We start from the raw sequence: 20,822 nt of genomic DNA on the forward strand, positions 1-20,822 counted from the left end.
ATACAAAACCAATCTCCTCTAAGTTTAGAGATGGCAGTTACCATCTCCGTGAAAAGCTGAACATTACTAGTCAATTCCAATCATATTTTTAGGACGGGAAAACAGTGGCAGCACTTGCTGAACCAGACTTACTATCAAAGTTCAAAAAGCTGATCATATTCATTTAACCACAAGCCAATCTTATTTAAATCAGGACTGTCCAAAAAAAATATTCGATCAGCCATTCATGATCCGAATTCTGGTATATGAGATCAATTTAAATGTGGTACACATAAAAAAAAAGTCATGAGACATTTTTGTTTTGTAATAAATAAGGCAATGGCCAACTATTACTCCTTAGTCGCTTTTTTGAGATAAGCTATCAAGTCTGCTCTTTCCCCTGTCTTCTTAATGCCAGTGGAGACCATTTTTGCTCCAGGGATGTACTTCTTGGGATTCTCCAAATACTCATGAGTATCTACTCTCCCCAGGTGATGCCTTTGTTCTTGTTGGCATCTGTGTAAGAAAATCCAGGGGCCTGACCTGTCTTTCGCCCAAATAAACCCATGGAGATTTTGCCCCAGTCTTGCGCTTGCCTCCCTTCTCCACAATATGGCCCTAGGAACACTTCTGAACAAAAATCTTCTTGCTCTTCTCAACATCACCCATTTTTAAATCATTCTTTTGTCGCGTGCGAAACAAAGGTACCAGCTCGCAAGCCGGACTTCCCACTCTCTCTAAAGCCAACTTTTTTGACTACAGCTTTGTTCCGGGTGGTGTTTGGCCAATAGGCTTTGACAAGGATGATGGTCAAATACACACACAAACACACACACACACACACACACACACTCAAAGGGCTCATAGATAATTTCCTTTTTTTTAATTGTGTTATGTTAATCACCATACATTACATCATTAGTTTTTGATGTAGTGTTCCATGGTTCATTGTTTGTGTATAACACCCAGTGCTCCATGCAGAACATGCCCTCTTTAATACCCATCACCAGCCTACACCCCGCTCCCCTCTAGAACCCTCAGTTTGTTTTTCAGGGTCCATAGTCTCTCATGGTTCGTCTCCCCATCCGATTTCCCCCCCTTCATTTTTCCCTTCCTATCTTCTTCTTCTTTTTTTTTTTTTTTAACATATAATGTATTATTTGTTTCAGAGGTACAGGTCTGTGATTCAACAGTCTTACACAATTCACAGTGCTCACCATAGCACATACCCTCTGCAATATCTATCACCCAGCCACCCCATCCCTCCCACCCCCCACCACTACAGCAACCCTCAGTTTGTTTCCTGAGATTAAGAATTCCTCATATCAGTGAGGTCATATGATACACATCTTTCTCTGATTGACTTATTTCGCTCAGCATAATACCCTCCAGTTCCATCCACGTCGTTGCAAATGGCAAGATTTCATTCCTTTTGATGGCTGCATAATATTCCATTGTATATATATACCACATCTTCTTAATCCATTCATCTGTCGATGGATATCTTGGCTCTTTCCACAGTTTGGCTATTGTGGACATTGCTGCTATAAACATCAGGGTGCACATACCCCTTCGGATCCCTACATTTGTATCTTTGGGGTAAATACCCAGTAGTGCAATTGCTGGGTCGTATGGTAGTTCTATTTTCAACTTTTTGAGGAACCTCCATACTGTTTTCCAGAGTGGCTGCACCAGCTTCCATTCCCACCAACAGTGTAGGAGGGTTCCCCTTTCTCCACATCCCCGCCAACATCTCTTGTTTCCTGACTTGTTACTTTTAGCCATTCTGACTGGTGTGAGGTGGTATCTCATTGAGGTTTTTTTTTTTTTTTTTAAGATTTTATTTATTTATTTGAGAGAGAGAATGAGAGAGAGCACATGAGAGGGGGGAGGGTCAGAGGGAGAAGCAGACTCCCCGCAGAGCGGGGAGCCCGACGCGGGACTCGATCCAGGGACTCCAGGATCATGACCTGAGCCAAAGGCAGTCGCCCAACCAACTGAGCCACCCAGGCGCCCTCATTGAGGTTTTGATTTGGATGTCCCTGATGCCGAGCTATGTTGAGCACTTTTTCATGTGTCTGTTGGCCATTTGGATATCTTCTTTGGAAAAATGTCTATTCATGTCTTCTGCCCATTTCTTGATTGGATCGTTTGTTCTTTGGGTGTTGAGTTTAATAAGTTCTTTATAGATTTTGGATACTAGCCCTTTATCTGATATGTCATTTGCAAGTATCTACTCCCGTTCTGTCGGTTGTCTTTTGGTTTTGTTGACTGTTTCTTTTGCTGCGCCAAAGCTTTTTATCTTGATGAAGTCCCAATAGTTCATTTTTGCCCTTGCTTCTCTTGCCTTTGGCGATGTTTCTAGGAAGAAGTTGCTGCGGCTGAGGTCGAAGAGGTTGCTGCCTGTGTTCGCCTTTAGGATTGTGATGGACTCCTGTCTCACATTGAGGTCTTTCAACCATTTTGAGTCTATTTTTGTGTGTGGTGTAAGGAAATGGTCCAGTTTCATTCTTCTGCATGTGGCTGTCCAATTTTCCCAACACCATTTGTTGAAGAGACTGTCTTTTTTCCATTGGACATTCTTTCCTGCTTTGTCGAAGATGAGTTGACCATAGAGTTGAGGGTCCATTTCTGGGCTCTCTATTCTGTTCCATTGATCTATGTGTCTGTTTTTGTGCCAGTACCATACTGTCTTGATGATGACAGCTTTGTAATAGAGCTTGAAGTCTGGAATTGTGATGCCACCAGCTTTGCTTTTCTTTTTCAACATTCCTCTGGCTATTCGGGGTCTTTTCTGGTTCCATACAAATTTTAGGATTATTTCCTCCATTTCTTTGAAAAAAGTGGATGGTATTTTGACGGGGATTGCATTGAATGTGTAGATTGCTCTAGGTAGCATTGACATCTTCACAATATTTGTTCTTCCAATCCATGAGCATGGAACGTTTTTCCATTTCTTTGTGTCTTCCTCAATTTCTTTCATGAGTATTGTATAGTTTTCTGAGTACAGATTCTTTGCCTCTTTGATTAGATTTATTCCTAGGTATCTTATGGTTTTGGGTGCAATTGTAAATGGGATCAACTCGTTAATTTCTCTTTCTTCTGTCTTGTTGTTGGTGTATAGGAATGCCACTGATTTCTGTGCGTTGATTTTATATCCTGCCACTTTACTGAATTCCTGTATAAGTTCTAGCAGTTTTGGGGTGGAGTCTTTTGAGTTTTCCACATAAAATATCATATCAGGGCTCATAGATAATTTCTGACTTTAAATTTTTGTTATGGAAAATTTCAAACATTTACAAAAATAGGCTAGGGTAATGAATACCTGAGTATCTATCACCCAGTCTGAACAATTATCAATTCATGTTTCAATCTTCTTTTATCACTTCTTCCTGACCTATAAACATTGCAGCTATCACATCATTTCATCTGCAGATATTTCAAGATGCATCTGTAAAAGATGAGTGCTTGCTTTTTAAAAAGTACCACTTATCACACTGACAACTTTATAAATCACTAAGTATCCATGAACTGTTCGTTAGCATTCAAATTTCCCCAACTGTCTCATAATTTTTGTTTGTTTTCTTGAATTAGAATCCAATAAAATCCATACTCAGCTACTGTTTGATGTCTCTATTAATGTATAAGTTCCCTCTCCATTTTCTTCTTTTTCTTCTTCTTCAGTTTGTTGAAAAGCCCAGGTCATTTTGTCCTAGAGAGTATTCCCACAATCTGGATTTGCGCCTCTGAGGTATCATTTGATGTCTCCTGTATTTCCTGTAAATTAGTAGTTAGCTCTACACTAGATCAGATTCAGACTGAAAGGGCTTTTTTGCATGCCTGCTTCAATAGGTGGAATTTGGAATCCACCTGTGATCAGGAGTCTCTCCTGTCATGATGGATAACAGCCATTGTTGATCACTGCCTAGACACATGAATTCATTAGGAGTTATAAATACTCACTTTCTAATTATGCCATTTCTTCTTCATTTGTCTGCTGGAAAACTTCTATAAAGAGAAATTTCCTCCTCATCTTAAATTCCCACAGGAAAAATAGGATAAATGCTTGATTCTTTCCAATTACTAGCAGTTTTCAAAATAATGAGTTGATCCCCTAGCATTCTCCAATAATGAGTTTGTTTTTAAGTATTGTTGGAAACTCATAGATTTAAACATATTTGATACAAATATGATAGTTGAACATATCAAATATGCAAATAGTATCCATTTTGACACTTAAATTGTCTCATCTTTGGCCAGTGTAAACTATTCTAGTTGCTTCTGAGTCCTTTTGATACAATCCTACTAGTTTTTGAAGGCTTCCTTGCTTATCTTGCACAATTCCTGACCCATACCTGAGCTCAGCTATTTCTCTAAGGAGCTCCTTTCAGTGGGAAATGGTGCTTAGAAAGCCCAGTTTGCATGTAGTAGTGTCATTGCTACTGGGTTATTGCTTCTAGGCCTTTTCAGAATAAAGCCAGGAAATGTTTTGGTATAAAATATGCCTCAAGCTCACAGTTATATTTCCAATTTAAATCAGAATTACAGAGTTTTTATTTAACTTCATCGATGATAAATCTGTATCTCTTTATTTTACATCAAAAATCCTGGTTCACAAAGACACTAGCATTAATACATGTTTGTTTTACTCCACAACGCACCCACTCTAGCTGCACAATGGCAATACCAACACTACCACCAACAGTATGACTCCTGGAAAATATTTTTGCATTTCTTTTTATCCTTAGAGTGTATCCCACTTGGGATGTCATAGTCAAATTACTGCATTTTAAAGTCACTTGCATAGTTTGGTTGGCATTTATATCCTTGTGCTGTGGACTCATGTGGTTGAGAGAAATCTAAATTTTTCAAAGATATATGCATAATAAAGAGAAGAGTACTGTGTTGACCTCTAGATTCTGAATTAAATGCAAAGCCAATTAATCAAATGCCTTAGTGACACTGTTTGGAGTCAGCTTTTGTGTTCGCTTCGCTTGGCAAGTATAAGAGATGATGGTCCCAGATGCCTATGGCTGCAAAAATATGACATGGCTAAATTCCTTGGTTACGATATCTTAAAAGGTCACAAGGTTATGTTACTTCACAGAAGTATCATTCTGAATCTCTTTTTTCCTCAGTTTATCTCTCCAAGTTCCCCTCCCCTGTGGATTAGTAACCTTCAAAAAACTCTATCTCTATTCCTTCTGCACCTCTTTGCTTCTGCTAGCTTCCTTCTCTAACAACTCAGAAGCTTATATTTTGTGTGTGAGTTGGTGAGAGGGAGGGAAGAGGAACTGCTGTATAAACTAAGGGAATGAAATGGAGGAGGTAGGGGGATAGACAGCTGCAAGGATCTGAGCTGCTAGACTGAAACAAACCCTCGTCCTAAGCAACTCAGAGCTCAGATTTCTTCTCTGGACAGCTGGCTTTTTTAGTCCTTCTGAAATACTCTGCAAAGATGGGGGAGGGGACTGTGAACTACCTCTCCTATGGACCTTATTTGAAGTCAGCTACCTCCTAGATGTGTTCAGTAGAAACTAAATGCAATATTCAATATAGCAGGGGTGAGGGTGGTGAAAGAAAGGTATGTAATTACCTACTCCAGTTTTTAAAGGCTGGGAGCTCATTCCTGAGAATGCTGGAGGGCTGCCTGGAGTAGGCAGTGACTAGAGTCACATAACCTGGAAGTGGATATCTGACTTGCCTATGATATTTCTGCCCCCCCTTCCCCACTTGGCACCCCATACTCCATATTCTTTCTAATCCTCCTACCCTCCCCAGTCCCGCCACCCACACCCTACCCCCACTAACGCTCCTGGAATTTTGGACTTAGCTATTTTTAAAACAGTCAACTCAGTAGCCACCTCCTCCCCCGCTCAGCTGTCCAGTACTCTGGCCAGCCATTTACTCCCCCTTCCCCCCATGCCAAACCTTCTCTGGTTCCCTGACCCCAGTGAGATTGCAGCCGGTGTGGGGACCTGGGGGAGACATGGAGAAGGAGACGGGGGATCCCCTGGCTGGAGCTGACCGACAGAGTAGGCAGTCATGGCTGGAGAATTGGATATCAGAGTAATGTTTGACCTCTGGAAACAGTAAGTCAAAATGAAATTGCAATTCCTTTAATAAGCTTTTGGAATGAAGTTAGACTTTCAGAAAATTATGACACCTACTTGAATGTATCTGGTCCAAAAGCTAGGATCTCTTTCATACCAAGGTGCCCCATCTCCATTTCTCCTGTCTTATTTCTTACTGGTTGCTGGCCACCGGCCTCTTGAAGTTTAATCTTCCATCTCTCCTCTGGCCGTTTTAGCTCTCTCCTTATCCTGTTGCCTCAGACTTCTGATGAAGTTTTAGGAGTTTCCCATATCCCCTATTCTGTGGTTTTCTCACCAAGGCCAAATTTAGCCTCAGATGATTAGTCACTGGTACTCTTCTACCCTGCCCCTACTCAGCAGTGCCCTTCACATTGGGCTGCCAACGGTGGGGGCTACTCCTTGTTGTAAATGGTTTATCCCCACACTCTAGTCTCACCACCCTGTTCTCCCTCCTGCATGACTCTGACCCCACTCATATCCTTACCCCAAGAAAGGGGAGTTTGGCTGGAGGAGCTTAGCCCCTCCCCAAGGCCTGTCTTCATCAAAAGACTGAGAACTTCTGAATTTGCAAAGGGAAGATGAAAAGAGTGGTTCTTCAGTCAGATTTGGAAAAAATTAAAAAAAAAAAATACAAGAACTGTTGACTTAGCCCAAACAAATATTGATTTGCATGCTTGGTTTTCATCCCATTATTTAGTGAGAGAGAGGGATTATAATCTTAGCTCTCTAAGTAGATGAAAGAGATCGGACCCTTTTCCTTTGAATACTGATGTTCTAGAGAGGGAGTGGGTATTTTACCCTCACTCCTTCTTGCTAAAAGTTCTGACACAAAGGAGGAAGAGAAATGAATGACCCCTGGAGGGTGTCCCTTCTGGATGGGGAAGGGCAAATAAGTGGTATGTTTCTGAAGTATTTTCAGATCCTAATTCTATTGAGGAGCCCACTGAGATGACTGGGGTCTGATCCATCCACACAATCCCTCCTTTTTTGACATTTCTGCTATTTGGTAGCTCAGGATGGGGCAATACAGTGGACTCTGCCCCGCCCCCCCCCCCCCGCCAGTCTAATCAACTTTCCTCCCACCCCCACCTCAGGGTATTGCATAAGGGACCTTGACAGTGGCCACAAGAGCAGGGCACAGAGGCTTAACAGCCACACTTACAGTTTGGGGAGCCCCATTCTCCCCAAACTCCTGACCGCTCATCCTTTTCCTGATCTTCCCAGATTCTCTTCACATCATCCTGAATGATCTTCAACTCTTCTCTCTCCCCATGCCCAGCCAAATTTCTTTTTTCAGTCCCTTACAGGAGGTCCGGTCAAAATTCACTAGGTAGGAGGGTCATCAGCTGGAAAGAGCCGGAGCCTGGGGGGACCTGGCCGGATAGGTATGGGGGAACCAAGCCGGTCCCCCCATGGCAGCCCCCCAACTCTAAGCACTCTCACCCTCCTGCTGCTCCTCTGTGGACATGGTAAGGAAGGGCTAGGGAAGGGCTGGGGAACCTAGAGGGTCCTCTGCTGTGCAAGGGTGGGCAGGTGAGCATGTGTGAGGAGAAGGGATGGGTGCTGGGGAGTTCCAGTCACTCTCCTGACTCTCAGACAGATTTTATTTCCCATTCGCCTTGGGGAAGGGCACTGGAAAAGCGCTTGATCCACAGGGAGAAGAGATCCAGCGGGCTTACACATTTTTAGCAAGACCGAGTGAACACAGGAACTAGGGAGCTGGGGGCTGGGGACCGGGGAGAGAACTGGAACTCGGGATCAGTTGGGTTTTAGGAGCAGCTGAAATCCCTTCATCAGACTTGGGAGAGTTAAGCAGGAATCTAGGAGCCATCTCACAATCCTCTCCCTTTGTCCTCAGCTCATTCTCAATGCAAGATCCTCCGCTGCAATGCTGAGTATGTATCATCCACCCTGAGCCTTAGAGGTGGGGGTTCACCGGGAGCACTTCGAGGAGGAGGAGCAGGAGGAGGGGGCCGGGGTGGAGTGGGCTCCGGCGGCCTCTGTCGAGCCCTCCGCTCCTACGCTCTCTGCACCCGGCGCACCGCCCGCACCTGCCGCGGGGACCTGGCCTTCCATTCGGCGGTGCACGGCATCGAAGACCTGATGATCCAGCACAACTGCTCCCGCCAGGGCCCCACGGCCCCTCCTCCGCCCCGCGGCCCCGCCCTCCCAGGCTCGGGTCCCGTCCGCTCCTCCGGCCCCCCAGCCCCGGACCCCTGTGACTATGAAGGCCAGTTTTCCCGGCTGCACGGTCGTCCCCCGGGCTTCCTGCATTGCGCCTCCTTCGGGGACCCCCACGTGCGCAGCTTCCACCACCACTTTCACACGTGCCGTGTCCAAGGAGCTTGGCCCCTGCTGGATAATGACTTCCTTTTTGTCCAGGCCACCAGCTCCCCCGTGGCATCGGGGGCCAACGCCACCGCCACCCGGAAGGTCAGGGACTCAGCAGCTCCTCCAGACCCTCTCATGGTCGCCCCGCGGTACCACTCCCTCCCCTCCCCACTGTCCCCCAGCAACGCTCGCCATTCCCTTTACTCCTCGACTGCCCCCGCATCTCCCGCCACTCCCTCCCACCAAGCACTTGCTCCTTACGTCACTTTCCCTCGCTGGGAATTTCACTCAAATGCAGAAAACACCAGAGAACGTTGAGAGGAGAGCTGAGGAGCCCTAGGTTGAGGAGTTCCTGAAGGGAAACTTTTCTTTCTCCTGTGAGTTGCTGAGATTGAGACCAAAAAGGAGAGGGAGGGGTTGAGCAGGGAAGAGATCAGAGTGAGGGAAGGCCACCGTAAGCCTGGCGTCTCTGCCCAGATCAGATCCCTGACTGTGTGTGAGGGCCGACTGTGGTAAGGGGACAAAAGCACTGAGCCCAAAATGAACTGTTTTCCCTCTTGCCCTCACAGCTTACCATTATATTTAAGAACATGCAGGAATGCATTGATCAGAAGGTCTACCAGGCTGAGGTGGACAATCTTCCAGCAGCCTTCGAAGATGGTTCTATCAATGGAGGTGACCGACCTGGGGGCTCAAGTTTATCCATTCGAACTGCTAACCCTGGGAATCACGTGGAGATCCGAGCTGCCTATATTGGCACAACTATAATCATTCGGCAGACAGCTGGGCAGCTCTCCTTCTCCATCAGGGTAGCAGAGGATGTGGCCAGGGCCTTCTCAGCTGAGCAGGACCTGCAGCTCTGTGTTGGGGGATGCCCCCCAAGTCAGCGACTCTCTCGCTCAGAACGCAGTCGACGGGGAGCTATAACCATGGATACTGCCAAACAGCTGTGCAAGGAAGGGCTGCCAGTTGAAGACGCTTACTTCCATTCCTGTGTCTTTGATGTTTTGATCTCTGGTGATCCCAACTTCACTGTGGCAGCTCAGGCAGCTTTGGAGGATGCCCGAGCTTTCCTGCCAGACCTAGAAAAGCTGCACCTCTTCCCCTCAGATGCCGGGGTTCCTCTTTCCTCAGGAACCCTCCTGGCCCCACTCGTGTCTGGGCTCTTTGTTCTGTGGCTTTGCATTCAGTAACTAGGCCAGCAACCCCATGACTGGTTTGAAATGATCAGGGGATAGAAACAGGCAGGGAAGAACCTGAAGATTCACTGAAGGAAACAGTGGGAACTAGAAGACACATGAAATAATGACATTTAACCAGAGTCAGATAAGGCTGCAGGCCAGGACTGAAATGATCACAGAATAAGGATTCTGGGCAAAGCTTCTGCAATCTAGACTTCTAGAGGGGTTCTTTGTCCATTTTCCCAGTCCCAGTTATAATAAGCGATTGTTCTAGTCCATCTACTCCTGAAATCATCCCAACAAATGCAGAGGTTACAGGGGTCTTGATGACCAGTAGAAAACTTAAGGGTTGAGACTTTTAAGAGGAAAGAATTGAAAGAGGAAGACATGATCATTACCTATGAGAGATTTAAAAATCCAACAATATTTTCTCTTGGAGATGGAAAGAGGAGGAAATGATTAAGGATGGAGTCTATTTGATAAATAAAAGTGGGTAAGATGTGTTCTTTCTTGGTTCAGAAATGAAACGGGGGTTGTCTGGATCTTAGGAGAAGGGAAACTCTGCCTTTGGAGAAAGGCACAGATGAGAAAGAAGCTAGCATCCCCACCCCTAACTAATCTGTTATTAAAGATATGAATTCTTCACATCCTCTTCTGTTGCCTGTGTTGAATCTCTTTACAGATGCTTGAAATGGAGTAAAGACAAGGTATCAGATATCAGATATCAGAAGTATCAGATATCACTTCCGCCCTCAGGATGTTTACAGGCTAGTAGGGAGACAAAACTGACTCACGTGCAGGAGTGATGAGTGTGCAGTTATTCCCTAAATTCTGTGGTGTTATGAATTCAGATGGAAAGATAGTTGATGAGAACTAAATAAATAATAATGAGAGGTAATAGAAGGGATGGGATTTGAAGTGATCTTTGAAGACTGGGTAGGATTTGAATTGCTAAGGGCCTTCCAGGACAATGGAAACCATCTGGAGTTGTGCATAGATTCATTCTTCAGGGAGGAAACCAGCAAAAGTCAAATGAAGTAGATAGGAAGTAATGGAATAGAAGATGGGCAGAGGCCAAATTATGAGGCACCTTGAAAATGGGTCCAAGGAGTTTAAATTAATAACTAACATTTATTGAGAGCTTAAAATTACCAGGGAATGTTCTAAAGATTTTTAACATATGAATTCATTTAATTTTCACAACTCTCTAAGGAAGGTAATAGTCTCATCTTCACTTTTATATAAAGAAATTGAGGTACAGCAACTTGCCCACAATCACACAGCACATAAATAGTTGAACAGTAATTAATTCATTAATTGACCATAATTGTTGAACCCAGGCAGTTGGGTTCCAGAACCTTAACTCTTCATCCCTACACTGTGTTGTCAAGGAAACCACAGAGAGCCACTGAAGCTTCCGGTTGTGGAGCTGTGGCCTCCTCGACTGCCTCCACACAAGCGACTTCCTTCTTAACTGCTCCTTATATTGGTTCTCTTAACTCAGAAGAGTAACTTTATCCCTCAGATGTGGGAATTTCAAGTCAGTTAAGAATTTCATGGCCAACTGGTGAATGAGATTCTTCCATGATACCTGTCATGTAACACTGTTTCTTTTGCCCAAACTTAAGGTTAGCCCCTAGTATCAGTGGAATATTGAAAAATGGGTAGCTCAAAATAAGCACATGAAAAGATGCTCAACATTATTAGTCATTAGGGAAATGCAAATCAAATTAGTCACAATGAGAAAACACCACACAACCACTACAATGGCTAAAATTAAAAAGACTGACCATATCAAGTGTTAGCAAGAAGTGGAGCTCTCACAAGCTGCGGGTGGGAATGTAAAATGGTACAACCAGTCTGTAAAAATGGTTTGGCCGTTTCTTTAAATTAAAGTTAAGCATACACCTATCCTATGATCTAAACATTCCACTTCTAAGTACTGACCCAAGGGAAATGATAATGTGTGTCAGCACAAAGACTTATGCACAAATGTTCATTATAGTTTTCTCTGTAATAACCAAAAAAATTGGAAACAACCCAAACGTCCATCAACAGATGAATGGATATACCAATTGTGATAAATCCATAGACAATAGAATATCAGTCAGCAATACAGTGAAATAAACTACGAATGCACATAACAATGTGATGAATCTCAAAATAATCATGCAAGCAAAAGAAGCCAAACAATAACAAAAAAAGAGTATATACTGGTTGCTTCCGCTTTTATAAAATTTTAGAAAATGTAAACTAATATATAGGGACAGAAAGGAGATCAATGGTTGCTTGGGAATGGGTGAAAGGAGGGAGGGATGGCTTACAAAGGGGCAAGAGGAAATTTTCGGAGTAACGTGTTCATTAACTTGATTGTGGCAGCAATTTCATGGGTATCCATATGTTAAAACCCATGAAATTATATACTTTATTTTTTTTAAGATTTTATTTATTTGACAGAGAGAGGCACAAGCAGGCAGAGCGGCAGGCAGAGGGAGAGGGAGAAACAGGCTCCCTGCTGAGCAGGTGATGGGGGGGTGGGCGGGGAGGAGATTTGATGAGGGGCTCCATGCGGGGCTTGATGTGGGGCTCCATCCCAGGATGCTGGGATCATGACCAGAGCCGAAGGCAGACACCTAACCACTGAGCCACCCCGGTGCCCCTGAACCCATGAAATTATATACTTTAAATATGTGTAGTTTATCACACATCAAGTATACCCAATAAAGCTGTAATTAAAAAAAAAAAACCAGGTAGCCCATCTTTCCCTTTTCCTTTGTTGGATCTGACAAAGGCTTAGAATGACCACAGCATCGTAAGGAATATTAGAACAGACTTGTTCTTCTAGGAAAACACAGAAAAGAAGAGGATGATGGGGCAAGGGAGAGAAGAGTATTTCATGATTTTATATTCTCTTTTCTACTCCTATCACAGGGACATGGTCCTTCCTCCAGATTGTCATTCCAAAGGTCAAATACCATAGAAAGGACATTTTCCAGCTTAAAAACATCAGCCCTGCACCTCATAACTCTGTCTTTCCATTCCACCAATAGTCAGCAGATGGCGATGGTGACTAAAAAGAATTACTCAGTGGGGATGGGGCGAGCGTCCCAGAAAAAGAAATCTGATTTCTTAGATTATTAGATATGTTGGTCATTTGAGAGAAAATTCTAATAAGTATTTGATAGAATAGGCATTTCAGGAATAAGTTGGAGATAGTGGCACAGCTAAACAAATAAATTGTTGAAATAAATTATTATATATAACCTCACAACAAAGGGTTGTTCAAGACATGGAACAATGAAAATATTCTACTTGGCTGCCACAGTGGATATTATTTACACAGTGACAGTAATGTAAACACTAACTATTGATACAACCCAAATTGTGATATAACTACTAGGAGGACGAGGTAAGAGGAAAGAGAAGGCAGATATACAACATGATGTGAAAGCTGACATTTCAAATACTATAACAAAAAAGTAAAATCTATGTCTACTATTTCTAAATTAAGAAATAAAAGAAGAAACATATCACCTAGAAATATGAAGTAAATGCCAGATAAAAAAGCTAAAAGATTTGGAAGAGACTCTATTGAATGTCTCAGTAGGAGAGCATGAGAACTGATGTTTTTTGGGTAAGCCCTAAATATTATGTGACTTTAAACTACATTATGTTACATTATTTTGATTTTTAAAAGGGAGGACATTCCCACCTTGGCCAGTCCTGAGCTTTTCCGCTTAACAAACTTGTGGCCACCTCAACCATTTCTTAGGTCCACCCAACACCTCCCTACCCACTTCACCCACATTGTATGCTTTATGGCAAATTCCTTCCCACACTTCTTCTCAAGGAAACAGATAATTTCCGTGGTCCAGTAATTACGGTTCCCAAAATCAGTGCCAGGCATCTGCACCAACACAAAGGAAAGGAAAGAAGGCAAAGCATTAGAAAATAAAAGGTCTTCCTCAATTTTTCTGCTTACTCCCAAATCAAATTATTCATCATCCTTCCCAATAGGAAGAAATAAATTACATATGTTTCCTGAGATAAAACTTGCGTGTGAATGGAGGGTACGCTTTGAGAAAGTGAAAGAGAAATCAGGCAGGATAACTGGACTCTGCCTTCACTACAGGGCTAATGGTTTTGGAATCATTATCTGCTCTTGGTTCAAAGAACCAATATTATATATAGCTGACACAATGTTACATTAGTTTCAGGTTTACAACATAGTGATTCGACAAGTTTATAGGTTAGTGCTATGCTCATCACAAGGGTAGTCACCATATGTCACCATGCAACACTATTATAATATCATTGACTATATTCCCTATGCTGTACTTTTCATCCCCATGACTTATTCATTCCATAACTGGAAGCCTGTACCTCCCACTCCACTTCACCCATTTTGTCCATCCCCATTCCCTCCCCTCTGGTAACCATCAGTTTGTTCTCTCTATTTAAGGGTCTGTTTCTGCCTTTTTGTTTGTTCATTCTTTTGTTTTGTTTTTAGATTCCACATATAAGTGGAATCATATGGTATCTGTCTTTCTCTGTCTGACTTCTTTCACTTCGCATAATACCCTGTAGGTCCGTCCATGTTGTCACTGATGGCAAGATCTCATTTTTTTAATAGCTGAGTAACATTCCATTGTATGCATATACCACATCTTCATGTAATCAGTCTTTGATACAGCACTTTTCTTCAACTCCTACCTCTGAGAAATGAGTGGTCAGATTTTTAAAAAATCAATCAGCTTCTTCAACCTGCCCTCCCACCCCATCTCACCCCAGCCAAGAATTGAAACGCCCTTTGCTAAAACTACAGCAATATTCTGCTGTGGTTTTTCTCTATATGGAGGATACAGCCCTGCGCCTACCACAGCCAAGCCTACAGCCTCGAGGTGTAGTGTTGGAGAACAGACAAGAACCAGAAGGATGATCCATGGGATGGGCTACCTATCTACACATTAGCTGATCAGGCTAAAATAATCCTACTGATTGATTTTGATTCTTCTTTAGAATTTTTGAAGCACCTAAATTATGCCAGGCCATAAGACAAACATGGTTCCTACCTTTGGGGAACTTGGTTTAGGTGGGAAGAAATAGACAAACATAATTATAAGATAAATGATCAATATTCATAATACTTAGAAGTATGTCCAACATACTATAGGGATACAAAAAAGGTGGCAATTAAATCTACTTGTAGAAATCAATCTTTACAAAGGAGATGAATTTTCTTTGTTTAAGGAGCAGAGACAGACTATTAGAAAGATCTTTCAGCCATAAGTCAGATGAATTTTATCCTAGCTGTGTGACCTTAGACAAGTCACTTGAACTCTCTGAATCACAATATTCTCTTCTGCAAAATATCTACCTGCCTATTTAGTGAGAAGCAAATGTTAACGCAATTGCTTAATAATGCACATGTATAAATAGTTCTATATACAACATAAAATGCTATTAACAAAGAAAGTATTGTTAAATGTCAGTCTGGATAAAAATAGAAAACTGGTTTAATATATAGTTTCTTCCTCTGAGTCATGAATATCATATTCTTTCCTCTGATCCTTCTTCAAAGAATCATCTTCATCAGTCAGGGTTTCAGGTCTCAGAAAAGCTTCAGTGCATTTGAGACAATTCTTGGACTAAGGATCTTGATAATACATTAGCGTACCCACTGGGTGGCAGGGCTGAGCAAATAGATTACTGAACTGTGTCAGAAAAAATTTCTCAGAAAAGAGGAAGCTGGGCTAAGCACACAATGTCCCATCTCTCTCATGTTTATAAATATCAACACAGTCCAATTTTCCCCTCAGAAAAACAAACCATCGCCTCTCACCGCCTTACTGCCCTTGCTCTGATACACGACTGGGTCATAGGCTTTGAGGAGGGACTGGTTGTATATGCTCCAGTATAGCAGAAGGAAGTGAGGTTGAAGTTTAAAGTCTAACATTGATAAGAAACAATACTAGGTTCTGATTAGTGGCATATTCTGTTCTAGAGACACGCCCCAATCTACCAACTCAATTTATATTTAATAATATATTTAACCTATGAAATGTACTCTGCTAGATGCTATATAAAGAATACAAAGATAAAAGAGGACTCTCTAGGAATTCATTATCCAGGAGAGAAAAGGAAATTTACATGCAGATTTTATATGAGAAATATAAGTAACATTTGTGTCACGGAGCATTTTTTTTTTTTTTAAAGACTTTATTTATTTATTTATTTGACAGATAGATAGAGAGCATAAGTAGGCAGAGCGGCAGGCAGAGGGAGAGGGAGAAGCAGGCTCTCCATTAAGCAGGGAGCCCGATGCGGGGCTCGATGATCCCAGGGCCCTGGGATCATGACCTGAGTTGAAGGCAGCCGCTTAACCGGCTGAGCCACCCAGGCGCCCCCATCATGGAGCATTTAAAAGAGAGTGAAATTCTACTTGGTGGCAAGGTGAAAGATGAGAGGATTGGGAATCAAGAAAAGTTTCATAGAGGAAAAGTCATTCGGCTGTCTACGAAAGAGTGGGTAGGATTTCAAAATGCAGAGATGGGGGAGGAAGGTCAGGCATTCCAGGTAAAGAGAAAAACATAACCAAAGACGCAAAGGCAGAGAAGGATGTATTTGGGGAACATGGAGTACTCAGGTTTGGCTGAGGTATAGGGTACATATATGAGGAAGTAGTGGCAGATGGGACTGGAAAGTTTGGTTAAGGACAATTTGTGAAGTCTTTAAAGGCCAGGTTGCAGCATTTGGATTTGATTCAGTAATCAATGGGTTTTGGAGCATCACAGGAACAGACAGGAATTCAATCGTGTTAGCTTATCTGATTGTGGTCTATAGATTATAGCAGAAAGATCAGTTACGAGGTATTAAAATAATCTAGGCAAAAGTAACAAGGACATGAATCAGATTGCTGGCAGTGGAATAATAAATAAGAGGTAAATTCTAGAAACGCTGGAAAGATGGCCTCTACAGAATTTGGCAATTGATTGGATGTGGGGAATGTCATAGAGGAAGGAATCAAAAGCAATTCCTGGATTTTAAGCCTTGATAATTGGGGGAATGTATAATGGTTCCATTAAAAGAAACAAAGGGAAGAACTGAGTTTGAACACAGGTGGAAGATTATGAATTCTATACTGGACAAGTTGAATTTGAGATGCCAGCTGAAACTTTGGAAACAGGCTAAAGGCATAATATAAATTTTACATAAGTGATGTACAGATGGGCAAACTGAACAGCAAAGCTTAAAGGAAAAAAAGAAGAGGGCCAAGGACAAGTTCTCGAGAAAAGATTTTGGGAGCAGAGAAAAAAGAAATTGCCAGAAAAGGAGAAAGTCCAAAAGTCAAGATGAATGTCTAAATTTTAAAAAGATGGCAGTTTTCAAATTATATAGGAGCCAAGGGGAATAAGGCCAAAAAAGCACTCTGGTTTCCTCTGGAAACCTTGAAGAAAACCATTCTAGTGGTAGCAGAAGCCAGACTACAAAGGGACAAATTCAGTCGACACAGAAAGCTGGTATAAGTTATTCTCTTAAGAAATTTAATAGTAAAGGAAAGAAAACAGAAGAGTGATAGCATGAGAAGGGAAATACATTTTTTAATATAAGGCAATTTTAAGAAGTATCTTAATAAGTCTACAGTAGTTCTGAACAAATTAATTTACCTCCTCTCCCCATCTCTCCCTGAAGTTGGGCAACTCCTAGATGTCCATTCTTTCTTCCACATGGTAGAAAAATAGACTCCAATAAACATGAATGTGGGCTTCCAGATAAGGTATTTTTATTTTTATTTTATTTTAATTTTTTTTTAAAGATTTTATTTATTTGACAGAGAGACACAGTGAGAGAGGGAACACAAGCAGGGGGAGTGGGAGAGGGAGAAACAGGCTTCCCACTGAGCAGGGAGCCCGATGTGGGGCTCGATTCCAGGACCCTGGGATCATTACCTGAGCCGAAGGCAGACGTTTAATGACTGAGCCACCCAGGCGCCCCGTAGATAAAGTATTTTTAATAATTAAACCCAAACTAAAGAAACAAGAACCCTCACAAAGCATCCTCGAGACAAGAGCTCCAGGTTAAATGTTAAGAATCCTGGGTTTGGAGAATGGCTGCACCAGTTACTAGCTGTATGTCCTAGGGCTTGGGTGGTTTTTGTGGGGTTGTGTTTTTTTTTGTTTGTTGGTTTGTTGGTTTGTTTTTGGTGTTTTGTGGGGTTTTTTGTTGTTGTTTTTTGAAGACTGCTAGAGTCCGCTCTGACTCTAAAATGTTATGAATCTTGTCCCGAATCCTTTACAGCAAGGATTAAATAAGATACGATGTATAAAAGCAGTGAGAGGCAGGACAACACATTAGAAGGAGTTCGTACTTTAGACCAGACAAACTTGGGTTCAAGATCTTACTCTGTTTGCAAAATCTGTGGCCTCAGGCAAATTACTTAACCCTTGAGCCTGACTTAATCAACCCTGAGTCACAGGGTTATTGTGATAATTCAATGAAATAATCTACCTTAAATCCTTTCTGGAACAAGATGACAGATGAATTTATAAATGAAATGTCATTGAAATAATTATGTTAAGGACTTGGTCCATTATAGGTGCTCAATAAATGACAAAAAAGTCACTTCAAGCTCTAAGATGCAATACAATTATTAATATATTCTTATTAATGACTTGGAGGCATACACACAGTTGAGCAGTCTGGAATTCCACACTTCCTTTCGACTTTTATTTGCCTCTAAACTAACATTGCCTAGGGGAAAAATGGAAAAGCTGATAGGTTAGGGAAAAGGGAAGTTCACAGGGCAGAGGGGACAAAGGGATTTGTTTTGCATTAGGAACCATGAGTCTTTAGAGTTCTAAATGTTTGTCAGACCAGAAGTTAAGGAAAGAAACACAACTAGCTCTGACTGACTGGCAACAGAGTAGGGAGGGTACTTCTCTCCTTGAAAGCTTTGGCTTTACTCAACCAACTCCAGTAAAACAAAGGACTATCACCATTTGATTTTTATTGGCACAGAGATTGAAGAGGGTGGGGAAGGTGCAGGTAAAGATGATCTCACTTGAAAACTCCAGGACTTAGCCTGACTTTGCTGTTCCTCCTGGACCCCTCCCCACCCCACCCCCGCACCCCCACAAGTGTTTGTACCCTGTTCTCAAGACAGGAACTTACAAGATTTTTTCTTCCTTTGACTCAGGAACTGAAAAAGAATCAGGGAGTAAGTTTGTATCAGAATGCCGGGTTATAAGGTGAAAGGTCGTAAACAACTGTCCAAGAGGGCTTCGTTTCAGAACATGCCTTGGCCAGGGGCCTGGTAGGCAGCGGCTTACTGCCAAAGCTAAATAGTTTTTTGGCATTTAAGGGAACCCAGACATAGCACACAGCAAACAAGTGGTCTGTACTGAGTTCTGCAAAGTGGGAAAAAAAAAAAACCCTGAGCCCAAAGAGGAATTTATTGTAAGGGAATTGCTTGATTTTTAAAAAGCTTAAAAAATTCAGCCCTTTATATATGTGCCCAAATAAATAAATATCAGCAGTCTCTTTGTCTCTAACCCGTCCAGAATCACTACCACCCTGATCTATTTCTATTCACCTCTCCTCCTTTCCTCTCAAAAACTACATAATATCACACAGTTTAACAATACTGATTCGTATCTTTTTTTTATGTAACCTCTACACCCAGTGTGGGGCTCAGACTTAACCCAGAGATCAAGAGTCATGTGCTCCACCAATGCAGCCAGCCAGGCGCCCTTGATTCATCTATTTCTTTGTAAACATTCTGATGTTTCATATTTATGTCCACTTTCATACCCATCAAAATGAAAGTTCTCCCAGAAGCCACAATTCTGAATTTTTAAAATTACTTTGGTGAGAGTCCTACCCTGCCTGCTCCTGATAACTCAGTCAATATTGTTGACTGACTAAAAAACAACTCAGGCCTTGTTGACTAAGGTTTCTAAAACAGGGTGCCACCTCAAACCCACACACCCTAAGGATCAACATTCCCCTTTTTGTTCCTGGGGGTTGATAAGTGTGTGTGTTTTCCAACAGAATTTGATGCCTAAGTCTTGAGCTTGCTTCATAGCGGTGCTGAGTTGTAACTTGTTAGCCTTAGGGTGTCAGCCCAGCTACGCTGTATGAGGAAGAAGGATCCTCAATGGCAACGGACAGCCTTCTTTTTGCTGAGAATAGGATTTCTGTATATCTTAATGCTTCTTATTTACTTCCTCATCTCAATCTTGGAAACACTGTCTTCCTCTTTCCAGCACAAAAAAAAAAAAGAGAGAGAGATAAAAATCTTCTGATACCTCAACACAGACATAAGAAAAGCCCAGGAGTCAGACAAGGGTGTGGGGGGTGTGGGGGAGGGGTGGAAATCCCTGTATCTCTGCAAGTTTTTCTTACTGCATTTATGACTAATTTCTCACGAGACAGCTCCTTAAGGCATCTCATGGCTAGGTGAGGGGAAAAACCTGACAGCCAAATGACAACAGAGTGAGGAGTCAGGGTTTCTTTTAGCTTGAACATATAGTGTTTTGGTGACCCTTTTTGTCTTCTCTTTCTTCACTGGGATTTCTAAAGGACTTAGGAAAACACTTTTAGAAGATAGGAAAGCTCTTCCTTCAAACAGGAATACAGCCATCTCTCCACTGACACTTTGGTTATAAACAAGGGAACTTTTAACTAGGCTGTGAGGAGTGTGGGCGACAGATTTAGGGATGTACCTTTGATTTAGTGGATCGCAGAGGGGATGAAGACAAAAAACAACTCAGGAGCAAAGTGAAAAGAGTGAAGCATCTTTTTTCTTTTTCTTTCCTTTCCTCAAGAAGCAGTGAGAGAGAATCAGAGCCCAGAGTACACACCTGACTGAAGAGTAATAGGTAACTGGGGGAACATAAAGTGTTCCCCAACTTTGCAGGTAGAAACTGAAGAGATGAGGGGATAAGCAACAGGATGTGAACACGCCCTATTTCCGTTCCAGAGAACAGAGAGAACAGAATAGAGGTACAGGGGGTGAGAACAGCACAGGCACGCAGTTCCGAGCTCTGAGGGGCTAGAAAGGGAGAGGGAAGGCCGAGCAGTCCCCCATACCCGCTGTCCACTGAGGACTGAAGAGAGGTTTACAATTTGTGATAAGTTCTCCTTCCTTTCACAGTAGTTTGGGGGCTTGATAGAGACGCAGGGCAAGGGAGGGACAAGGGATCTTCCTGAACAGTAACGCCAGCGCTCCCTGGCC

At 42.4% G+C, this 20,822-nt stretch overlaps 1 protein-coding gene and 1 pseudogene across 4 annotated transcripts; one reads left to right on the plus strand and one right to left on the minus strand.

The window, feature by feature from the left end:
- Positions 1 to 280: 280 nt before the first annotated feature.
- Positions 281 to 698, minus strand: LOC118548847 (cytochrome c pseudogene; annotated as a pseudogene).
- A 5,231-nt stretch (positions 699 to 5,929) lies between these two features.
- On the plus strand, positions 5,930 to 10,232 carry HJV (hemojuvelin BMP co-receptor). 4 transcript variants are annotated; one of them, XM_036112992.2, is made up of 4 exons: positions 5,930 to 6,071; positions 7,372 to 7,543; positions 7,933 to 8,507; positions 8,975 to 10,232. In XM_036112992.2, exons 2-4 carry the CDS (start codon positions 7,462 to 7,464, stop codon positions 9,596 to 9,598), a joined length of 1,281 nt encoding a protein of 426 aa, XP_035968885.1. In that variant the 5' UTR covers positions 5,930 to 6,071; positions 7,372 to 7,461; the 3' UTR covers positions 9,599 to 10,232. The 4 variants fall into 4 exon arrangements, with proteins under 4 accessions (XP_035968885.1, XP_077928636.1, XP_077928637.1 ...); XM_078072510.1 differs by lacking the exon at positions 7,372 to 7,543; XM_078072511.1 differs by lacking the exon at positions 7,372 to 7,543 and having other exon boundaries at positions 7,933 to 7,969.
- Positions 10,233 to 20,822: the final 10,590 nt, after the last annotated feature.

The sequence above is a fragment of the Halichoerus grypus genome, chromosome 5 (assembly GCF_964656455.1).
Source record: "Halichoerus grypus chromosome 5, mHalGry1.hap1.1, whole genome shotgun sequence".
NCBI classification, from domain to species: Eukaryota; Metazoa; Chordata; class Mammalia; order Carnivora; family Phocidae; genus Halichoerus; species Halichoerus grypus.